Consider the following 11,455-nt stretch of genomic DNA (forward strand, 5'->3'; position numbering starts at 1 on the left):
ACACTAACTCTCTAAAGGATAAAACGAACCCAAATTCCCAATAGGTTGTGGATTGACAACGGAATTGGACTAACAAACAGTTGAAAATCTTTATGTTTTTATCTGGATTAGCTTGCGTCCGTTTAATAATGCAAACTTGCCCTCATATGATTTGATTAAAATCCGAGCTTAATGAAATAAATATAGCTTTTCCTTATAGCTAATTTCATTGCTCTTCTAAATATACCGACATCATCTATATAGAGGCTACTTATTAATAACATCTAAAGTAGTCCAACTGAAAATTTTATTGCTTTGTATTTTAGTGAATAAGTTTTAAGTAGTTGCGAGCTCTTTAATCGCTGAATCTGAAATTGTGTAGATTATTATATTCTTTAATTTTTACTATTTAATTATTCTATCAACTAAACAGACAAAGCAATAATATTCAGCCAAAATAATATAAAGCAATATATCTTTCAGTGTCAGCAACTCCAGCCTATGAATGGCAACGGAATGGGGAACCACTCCCCATCCCGGTCTCAGCTATCTCCGCTAGTGGCCTTGTGGGAATAAGGTTATCCCATCCGGGATCTCCACTTCTCATGATTTTTTTATAATATTAGTTATTTTGTTTTTATTTTATTTAAAAAATAAAAATAAAATAGTTAAAAATTTTACATTCTTATTAAAAAATTATATATATATTCAAACATATTCAATTATATTTTTAAAAATATTAATATATATATATATATAAATATATACATATATAGATATTTATATATATGGGATGACCCCGAAACGGGGAGTGCTCTCCCCATTCTCGCCCTCCTTTCTTGCTAATGGAGATGAAAATTTCTCCATTTCCACCCCATTCCAGATAGGTCCCTCTGGGGAACAAAAAATAGAGAAATTGCCATCCCTACTTCAACCGCTATTGAACAACACCTAACATTGTGTTTGGTAATTGGTAAAATGGCCAACCTGTTTTTATTAGGGGTGCAAGTCAGGCCAGTTGGGTCGGGTTTATAGTCAACCCATGCCTAGCCCTAAAATTTGGGCTTAAGGCCAAAGCCCAGCCCGAGCCCGATTTTCCCAACTTGAGCCCAATCCGCCTTATAATTTGATGCATTCAAGTTGGGCTTGGGCCCGGGCCGGGCACAGGTTGGGGTTGGTCAATGAACCCACCTTAAAATTTTATATGCATATATATATATATATATATATACAAATATTCATATATGTATATAAATATGTATATAATATTTATATATATAAATGTATATAATTGGGCCGGGCGCTCGGATTAAATTCGGGCTACCTAAGGGCTAGGTCCAAATTCGTCCCAAAAAATAAAAAAAGCCTGACTCCTTAGGACCTAACCCAGTCGAAGGACCCAGCCCGTATAAAATCACCCCTAGCTGTTATTGTAATGGGTAGGAATCTACTACCAACAAAAGAAATGCTCCGAGCACTGTAACAACAGGCCACTTCAACGCACCCTGTTACTGCTTAAAAGTTGCTAACCATTAAATTATTTTAATTTTAAATATGGATTGTCTCTTTCGTATAAAAAAAATAGGGACTGCTCTTTAACGTGATTAGCAATAATGCTTGCAGTAATTCCATTGGAAATTATTGACAGGGTCCAGGTCTATCACCTCCATGATAATTCCTGAAGGATGGTTAGCTAATTGATTAGGGCGCCCCTATTACTTTGACCGCTCTTCACTTATGACCTTGGCAACCCCTGCCAAACGGTTTCTCTACTAAGTATAACGTGGGTAATTTTGTCTTTTTGTCAATAGTGCTGCCACGGTGGCAAACATTGGTGAAGTGGCTGCATCATTTTCTTTTAATGAGCCTGCTCCTTTATCACGTCGTCACTGCCCACCTCATCATCACCTACTTCTTCTTCTCTCTGCGGTTAGACTAGACCAAGTCTCACAATTCCCCAGCCCAACACCAGATAGACACGCACAAGCACGCGAAGAAGGCTGGCTAATTCAGACATCAATGTCAAACGTTGAAAACGAGAGAGTTCAGACGTATAATCATTCTTGACCCGACCTTGCATATATTGTGGATCAGTTGGACAGAATTAAGCCGGAGCGGATAGGGACCCTGGATCCCCCCCCCCCGGAAAGCTGCTATCCACGTTCGACGCCTCGATGCTGGAGTAGCTTATCCACAATCGGTTGGATCCAATCCGACCCGAACATAAAATTGTCTCGGGACCATTTGATCCATATTCACGATCCAATTAAATTGACCTGAGAAATACTGTACCTTACCCATCCATATTTTTTCTAGGAAAACCATCCATAAAATAATGACGCGATGATTAGATTAACGACATCAATTAAACCAGCAATTCATCGTTCTCCGAACTAATTATCATTTAGGTCAGTTTAGTACACTTAACAATTCCACATATTGTAATTAGAAATGATTTATTATTAATTATGCGTCTGAACTGTCTGATAAGCCCATAGAGTTTAAAGAGACATTACATAAACTACTTTTAATTATAACGTTTTTTTAAAAAGCCTTCCTTTTTCATTTTTGCTTTTTTTCAACCCGCGTTTCGTCTCCGCCGGACAGTGGCTGTGATATGCCGCCAACACCACCCCGACCACAAGAAAAAAGAGAAAAAGGAAAGAACGGGAGTTGTAATACGGTCGCAAATCGAAACAACACATAATTCTGGCGTGATTTTTCGTGAGCTCTCGATATGGGCAACTGCTTCGCGTGTGTGACAGTAAGAAGTTTGGAAGATGGAAAAACGTCAAAGAAGAAGAAACCAAGAAAGAATGAACGGACAGAAAGAAGACCCAACCCTTTCGCCGAAGACCCGATTCGTTCTCCAGCACCGGTCCGTGTCCTAAAAGATTTTGTCCCACTTGGTCACCGCACTCGCATCAGCGACAAGTACGTTCTGGGTCGCGAACTCGGCCGAGGCGAGTTCGGCGTCACCTACCTCTGTACCGATAGAGAAGCCAAGGAGGCCTTGGCTTGCAAGTCTATCTCCAAGAGAAAGCTAAGAACGGCCGTTGACATCGAAGACGTTCGCCGTGAGGTTGCGATCATGTCCAGCCTCCCTGACCATCCTAACGTGGTAAGGCTTAAAGCTACTTACGAAGACAACGAGGCTGTACACCTCGTTATGGAGTTATGCGAGGGTGGTGAGCTCTTCGATCGGATTGTAGCGCGGGGGCACTACAGTGAACGCGCAGCTGCAAATGTGGCTAGGACGATTGCGGAGGTTATAAGGATGTGTCATGAGAACGGAGTGATGCATAGAGACCTCAAGCCCGAGAATTTCCTGTTTGCCAACAAGCGGGAGAACGCTCCGCTTAAAGCAATCGATTTCGGGCTTTCCGTATTCTTTCGCCCTGGTCTGCTATCAATCTTGTGTTTTGATTTATGGCTTTTTTTTTTTTTCAAATTCTCATTTATTCTTTTAACTTTGGTGAGCAGGGGAACGGTTCTCGGAAATTGTGGGAAGTCCGTACTATATGGCGCCGGAGGTATTGAAGCGCAACTATGGACCAGAAGTTGATATTTGGAGTGCTGGAGTTATCTTGTATATTTTGTTGTGTGGTGTTCCTCCGTTTTGGGCTGGTATTGCTTGAAAAGTTGTAAATTTTAGATGACTTTATGCTGTCGGATTGCAGGTTTTTCATGGTCTCTTTTCTCTTTTCCTTACCTTAAATCGTTTGTTGCAGAGACTGAACACGGTGTTGCTCAGGCAATTCTGCGAGGTGTAATTGATTTCAAGAGGGATCCATGGCCGATGGTTTCTGAAAGCGCTAAAAACCTTGTCCTTCAGATGCTGGAGCCAGACCCGAGAAAGCGTCTGACTGTTCAACAGGTGCTTGGTAAGTCAATTTTCAGATTATGGCACTGAGAATCTGGGAAGAACTCACGGATGTTGTCTTTCGTACATTTTAGCCCGTCAGAAGCTGCCCCTTTTCTTCATTTTCATTGATCTGCAAATCCTTTGTAACAGTGAAAGTAAATGGCGCATTTTATAGTTCCCTTTAGCGTTGACCTGTAGCTTACCTCAATTGGTGGACCATCTTAAATGAGATAAATCCAAAGTGATCAGATTGACGGGAGACTGAAAATGAGTAGAAGAACATATTGTTTGTTTGGTTCCAATATACGGTCCGGGATTTGGGCTAGTATTTAGGGTTCATGGTCAAGAAAAAGGCCACCTAGGGGGCAGTAATAGTATCCGGGCCATCCAATTATCAACTTGCTCTCAATCCAAGAGGATTGAACAATAAGTTGGGAATGTACTTCAATTCATCACTTTGCCCATAAACAATGGCTGTTATATTGGTAATTCATCTTATACATGTGCACAAAATGGTTCCTATGCCATCTATGATCCAACCATGTATGTATATATATGGTGGTATTTTTTACTGCTCTCATTGTTTGAATTCCTAAATTCTCCCTGGAGTTAGTGGGCCATTGGAAAAATTCTGGATTTTCTGTTCAATGGAGTACCTGAAATTGCTTTAGATGATCCAAAAATTTGAAAATTTGCATACTAATGCATATTTAGTGATAATGAAGCTGTTTTTGAAGCTTGTTTCTGTTGGATTTTTAGTAGCTCAATGTCAAGGTTAGACATAATCCCAAAACTGAAAATTGTTTGAAAATTTTAACAACTGAGAAAGTAGTCTAAATTCCTTGTAAAATATGAGCTTCATAACATCACGGTATCCTGGCCAAAGACTTTTTGTATTATTTTAATATTAAAAAAATAAAGAACATTATTTTATATTTTATAGTGCCGTGTACAAAATAGTGAGGTGAGTCTCTATGGGCGCCTTGTCGCCTAGGTGCCCACTTAGGCAACTATGTTTTGGCTATGTTTTAAATTGATATGATGGCAATGGTAAGGGTGTAGATTGATACCCTGGTGAGTCTGAGATTCTGAGCTTGGCTGCGGCTTCTCAGTGTTTTATTAATATTAAGCTCATTCTCACCCAGATCAATCAAAACTCATTAAAATCTGAGGCTGTAGCTCCTTCACAAGAGAGGAAGAGAGAGGGGAGGCAAGGATAATGCCTCAATGTCTATATGGGAAGGAGGGAGGGTTGTCCTGCATCTCCAAGTGTAAATTTTACAAATAAATGATACAAAAAAATAAAGAAACTTATGACTACCACTATAAGTAAAAGTTGTTTTTGCCAAGTATAAGTTAAAGAACCTAGCACTGGAGGTGTTTTCTTCCAAATGTATGGTTACAACTATACATGGAATCGTGTGGAGAACTTCACTGCTACTTGTGAATTTTGATTATTCTCCTTAAATAAATGACCTTTTTTTTTCCTTCGGCAGAACATTCCTGGCTACAAAATGCAAAAAAAGCCCCAAATGCCCCGTTGGGAGATATTGTAAGGACAAGACTTAAACAATTCTCTGTGATGAATAGATTCAAAAAGAAAGCCATGCGGGTTGGTATTTAATATAACTAATAAGTTTCATTGCAATATCAGATTCTGATATTTATCCATATATTGTGTGGCTATGCTAATGCATGAAAATGGTTCTGATGTCCATTCAATACCTTAGGTAATTGCTGAGCACTTATCTGTTGAAGAAGTGGAAGTTATTAGTGATATGTTTAAACTAATGGACACTGATAACAATGGAAAAATAACATATGAGGAATTGAAGGCTGGACTTCATAAGGTTGGGTCTCAATTGGCTGAACCAGAGATGAAATTGCTCATGGAAGTGGTAAGTTTCTGCTATTTAACATAGGGTAATAGTAACTCCATTTGCTTTATCTTCTACCTCAACTTCGCCATGCTTGAGTGTCATAGCATGTTAATGTATTGTTTGGGTTTTGGATCTGAAGTTCCAACTGGTTTATTATCTTGTTGAATATTACTCCCCTGGTGGGAATTACCCAGAAAATTTGAGATAAACTACTGGTTAGCTTTGGAAAGAGAATCTTGTAATAGATAACACTTAAAGTGTCTAGATCTTCAGAATCCAGTGTAAACATCTGATTCAAATTATTGCCAAGATAAGCCAATTTACTAGTTGACTGCTTGTGGGTGGACTGGGGAGGATGAATTGGTATATGTCTTCATCTCTCCCTAGGTAGTTTGTGGTTTGTCAAGATAAGCCAATTTACTAGTTAAGCGCTATGCCATGATTCAACTTATATAGCAAAAGGAACATTAACATGCAGGAAAGTAATTAAACAAAAAAATGTACTAGTATGGATGTTTTATCTGAGACTCTGACAAATTCATTAGGTCAATATGTTCCAATTTGCATTATTAGATTACACAGATGGTTGGATTATTAGATTATTTATCAAGGAAGAGCTACTTACATTAATTTCTGTTGCCTGGAATTGCTATGCAGAAAATAATTGCTGTACATTCATATAGGTTTTAGTTATGGTAATCCTGATGTAGAAAGTACAACAGGTCGAGTTTCCTACAATTTTAGGCCCTAAGATAAATTGAAGTATGCCAAGGAATGCAGCCTCCTTGGCAACTGAAACTGAAGGCAGATCCACAATTAGTAGAGTCACCAAATAAAAACTATTCTCCAAAACAGTGAGATCATTTAAACTTATCTGCGAAGTGGTATTTGTCTAATAACAGGTTTTGATCCTGTAAATATGCAACATGTGGCACCATTGGTGTCCCAGATTTCCATTCTGAGCCTTATGACCCCAAAACAGTCCCTATCAAATTTAGGGGTTATGGGGATTTCATCTGAAGCAAATCCTCTTGCTCCTTTAGGTTTGGGGTTCTTAGATTGGTGGGTGCTGTGCTCAATAACCATGTAAGAGGGGTATTTGAGAAATGCACTTCACTAGATATTTCTTACTAAGTTAGGGGGGGGGGTATCTTTTATATATTTTGCATAGGGGATCAGATGGTTAAGTGGATAGCCTCATAGCCCAGGTTTTCCTTCTTACAATTGGAGTTCTATATTTACATTCTACAGTTGTAAACCTGTACTTCACATTGTTACTATACATTTGCAATCCCTATATTAAAAAAGTAAAGGAATTATGGACTTGAAAGAATTTCAGGGGAATATTTAGTTTAAGGAACATAAAAAAAAAATAGAAACCTCTTAACTTGCTTGAAAGTAATTAATAATTCAATTATCTTGGTATAATAAAACCAAATGTTCTTGATTGAAAGGTAATAAAATGAATAAATTAATGTTAAAGAATATGTGAAGCATATCCAAAGTTCCAGTTCAAGGCTATTATTACATTCTTGAGTTTAAGAAAACCACCTGTCATAAAAGAAAACAAGTTCTTGAATCTCTCAATAGCAATTTGAGTATAGTATTGCACATATTTAGAAAAAAGAAACTGCTAGATGAAGAAAATATTTTTTTTTGGTAAAAAAGCTGAAGAAAAATAATAACAAATGATGATGACAGGTAAGAGGTTGGTTATCTAGTGCAATTTTAAGTACTCTGAAGATCTGATGTCATAGTCTCTCACAGAATTTGTAATCCTAAATAGTGCAAAGAAACCAAGCAGAAGTCTGGTAGTAAATGATTTGGATAAGGCTTTGATGATACAGGTGATGATTTGTAAGATAGCTAGGCTCATATAAGTCTCTCATGGAATATGCAATACTAAATAGTGCAGAGCAACCAAGCAGAAGTCTGGTAGTAAATGATTTGGATAAGGCTTAGATGGTACAGGTGATGATTTGTATGATAGCTAAGCTCATATAAGTAGTTGGTGTGGCACGTTTCCCACACTTCCAAAAAAATGGTGCATTTTCTTCATTTATTGATGTATCACATTATATACCACATTAGCATCTTCAAATTTAACAGCTATCCATATCCCTAACCTTGTAAACTTTTTTTTTTCAATGACGTATTTCATTTTTCTAGTGTTATCTTGATCAAGCCAAGTTTCTAGGTAGTAGTGTTCAACTGGGTTTGATGAAGTCCATCCTACAAAGTTGCTGCACTATTCACACATAGCTGGACGCCATCATCCAACACCCCCTCCGCCAAGAAAAAGAAAACACTTATCAAAAGATTAAAGGTTCATAAAGTTTTGAAGATTACATTAAGTGGATGGATCTGACCTGGGACAGGTGGACAAGTGTCAGATGTATGGTAGTTCAGATACAGTCGAACCATGATTTTCTCTGGTCTCTTCATCTAATCCTTGTCCCAACTATATATAGTTGACTACATGAATCCCATTTCACCATTCCGTCCTGTTCAGTGCCGAGATCAAATCACTCCCCCACAAGATTGCCCCCCACAATGTCCCACAGCACATCCCCGTCGTGTATTGGAAACATCTCTCGATGATGACATCATCATTTTTGGTATATCATCAGGAGATGTTCCCAATACACAGCAGGGATGTTGGGGGGGGGGGGGGCTGATTTGAACTCTTCAGTGCCATATCCATCATTGAATTATGGGCGCAGGTGTAGTGCATTGCTTCTGGGGAACACCCTAGCATGAGCATAAAAGGATAAATCAGGATTTGTGATCATGAGAGTTTGGCAGAAGTTTTATTGCTGGCTGCCAACCTGATGCAACCCTCCTCCTTTATCTGTGCTTGGGACTGGCAGTGTAAGACAAGCTCATACTAGCAGAGCTGTGATTTGCTCTGGTCTAGGTGCTGAAATTTCATTGCTCTCCGCAGTTCGTGGTCCTGAAATTATCCGGTCAAGGAGCTTATAGTGCTAGGATCCAGTTTGTGTATCACTGAATATAGTGATTTATGCATTTGAAGTTACTCTCCATCATATTAATGATGTAGTATTAAAATAATTACTTCTATTCAGGCTGATGTTGATGGGAATGGCACATTGGACTATGGAGAGTTTGTTGCAGTGACAATTCACTTACAGAGAATGGAGAATGATGAGCACTTTCGCAGAGCATTTATGTTCTTTGATAGAGATGGAAGCGGGTATATTGAAGTGGATGAGTTACGGGAAGCCTTGAGTGATGAGTCTGGCCAAGCAGATGCTGAAGTGTTGAATGACATCGTTCATGAGGTTGACACAGACAAGGTTTCAACTTTCTTGCCTTGCATCTTCTTCTTTATTATCCTCTCCCTTTTGGGGTGCATACCTCTCTGATCTTGTAATAAATATTAATATTTTACTAGTTTCCTTGGTGTCATATATTCAGGATGGAAGAATCAGTTACGAGGAATTTGTTGCAATGATGAAAACTGGAACTGATTGGAGAAAGATGTCAAGACATTATTCAAGAGAGAGGTTCAAGAGTTTGAGTATGGACTTAATGAAGGATGGGTCATTGAAATTTGGTGATGAGTTGGATGATCAAGGCACTGTAGTTGGAACAAAGGGCACATGATCATTTATATTTCTTTGTTCTCCTGAATATTCTGTTGCCACCATTCCAAACCAAAGCCAGATTCTTTTTATTCATGTTTAGCACATGGGAAGCCATCGGAAATTGAGGGGTCGGTGACTGGTTTTGGTTTTATTGCTGGATTTTGCTTGCTCTTTTGGCTGCACGAGGCAGATAGCCCAAGGGCCGAGGCCTTAGAACTGGCTTGAGTTGTCGGGTATTCCAAGGGATTGAAGTGTCTTGGTGACAGTTTCTATCATTTTTGTCAAATTTATGTGTAAATTTGCCTTACTATGTTTGATTTGCCTGTACATCTGTAGTATTTCTGTTTTTCTTTCTTGTGCAGACATGAATTGGAGCTGTTCAGTGACACTGTGAGCATCATATAGTATCATTTTATTTCAGTCTACATTGTCAGGGCAATTCATCATTGCGCTGGCCTTCAAAACTCTGGGACTGATACCTGTTATATAAAACTATAACTCTTTTGTTCTTTGGAGTGTGGACGGAATGGAATAAACCACCTGACTTATTACAGTAAACATGGTTAAACCAAAAGATAGAGAGGCATTGCAATTTTGTAGTTTGTAGGATACACAGACAAAATTTGTACTTTTTCTCATTTGCGGTCATTGGTAGTAGGGGTGTGAGCATGGGTCTATTCAGTTCAGTTCCAAGGCAGAACCCAAAATGGTAAAACCTCTGTAGCTTGTAGTTGTAGGGGGTTGGTTCTGGGTTTTAGGTTTTGGGAATTAGAACCTATCTCGTCAGTATCAATTCTAGGGTCTACCCATAGAACCTGTTCTTTCTTTAAAAAAAGAGGCTTGTCTTTAAAAAAATAAGCATTCCATAACATATCAATCAAATTAGATGGTAATATATGTTACTGAGTTTAATATAGTACTTCATGTTATGTTTTTAATATTAACAGTTAAATATGATATAATCATATTGTCAAAAATTGTATCATTGATTTACTATCAATATATATGGTTGATTAGAAATCACAAGCATAATAATAATAATAATAATAATAATAATAATAATAATATAGTTCAAAACTTATCATTATAGTTTAAATTTTGTAAATATTACTTTTTGGTTCAATGGTCAAGTGAGACCATAGTCCTTGTAATGATGAGTACTTGGATTCAAATTTGCATATCCTCAAAGTATTTTGGGATTTATTTTAAGACAAGGCTCCACCAAGGCAAAATAAAGCCAGTTCTTTGAGTTGATTTGGATAAGGTAACCCCATATCCTAGAATTGGCTTAGGTGGGGGCTGGTTCCAAGAATTTGGAACTGTACCCTACCTGGTAACAGATTGGGTATGGTTGGTTTGAGGCCGACTCAAGGCTGATTCTGTTTGGTTCCGGGTAGAACTACCCATTTGCTCACCCCTAACTGCATAACTAGTAGAGAAAATTTTGCATTCCAAAAACTGATGCAAAATTTACACCACCTTTCTTTTACCTCAATTCTCTCTCATATAAAGTGGGGATCATGTCATATTGCTTCTGACCTCATTCAAAGAAATAATCCTCATCTTACCTCCATTCACTTTCATATAAGGTGGGGTCAACATCATTTTACTTCTCACAAACAAACAAAACAGTCAAATCTAAAGCGAAAGCAGACCAGAATTTGCATTTAGCATGTTTGCACTCGTGCATTTATACCAATGCAATTGAAATTTGCATTGCAAACAAACTTGGCATTGGAGAAGAATGCCAATACAAATATATTCAGTGCAAAACCTTGTATATGATATTTCTAAACCTTGTATTTGCACTCTTACCAAACTAAGCTTAAGTTCTCTCAACTGTAGTATGAACAAAAAAATATGACTCTTAAAAACTTTATTACTTGAAGCAAAAGCTAAACAATGAGAGTGGCAAGTGATGTAACAAATGAGAGAAAATAAATTGAATGGAATAAATCTTCATTGTCCTAAGTTCAAAGCTTTGTAATCCTAGGGAAGAAATGAACTAGGTTTGAGTTGGGTTTGGTCCATTCTAAACTGTTTTATATTTATAATGACTAGTGTAAAGGCACCTGCTATACACGTATACAAGTAGATGGTAAAGTTATAAGATGACAATATGG

The 11,455-nt window shown here is 37.9% G+C and overlaps 1 protein-coding gene across 1 annotated transcript; it reads left to right on the forward strand.

Annotated features, from left to right (window-relative positions):
* The first annotated feature begins 2,493 nt into the window (after window positions 1-2,493).
* On the forward strand, window positions 2,494-9,796 carry LOC148863030 (calcium-dependent protein kinase 10-like). Its single transcript, XM_088981386.1, has 7 exons — window positions 2,494-3,380; window positions 3,463-3,606; window positions 3,711-3,863; window positions 5,341-5,456; window positions 5,575-5,742; window positions 8,811-9,041; window positions 9,163-9,796. Exons 1-7 carry the CDS (start codon window positions 2,717-2,719, stop codon window positions 9,349-9,351), a joined length of 1,665 nt encoding a protein of 554 aa, XP_088837512.1. The 5' UTR covers window positions 2,494-2,716; the 3' UTR covers window positions 9,352-9,796.
* The last annotated feature ends 1,659 nt before the right edge of the window (window positions 9,797-11,455 follow it).

Source organism: Nelumbo lutea, chromosome 3 (genome assembly GCF_056320005.1).
Source record: "Nelumbo lutea isolate HS-2025 chromosome 3, American lotus-T2T, whole genome shotgun sequence".
NCBI classification, from domain to species: domain Eukaryota; kingdom Viridiplantae; phylum Streptophyta; class Magnoliopsida; order Proteales; family Nelumbonaceae; genus Nelumbo; species Nelumbo lutea.

What these genes read in the sequence shown, in the direction of transcription:
- LOC148863030 (XM_088981386.1), top strand. Translation starts at nt 2,717, where the DNA reads ATGGGCAACTGCTTCGCGTGTGTGACAGTAAGAAGTTTGGAAGATGGA. An exon ending in TGTTCCTCCGTTTTGGGCTG is followed by an intron (nt 3,607 to 3,710) that starts GTATTGCTTGAA and finishes CGTTTGTTGCAG; the next exon opens with AGACTGAACACGGTGTTGCT. An exon ending in GACTGTTCAACAGGTGCTTG is followed by an intron (nt 3,864 to 5,340) that starts GTAAGTCAATTT and finishes TTCCTTCGGCAG; the next exon opens with AACATTCCTGGCTACAAAAT.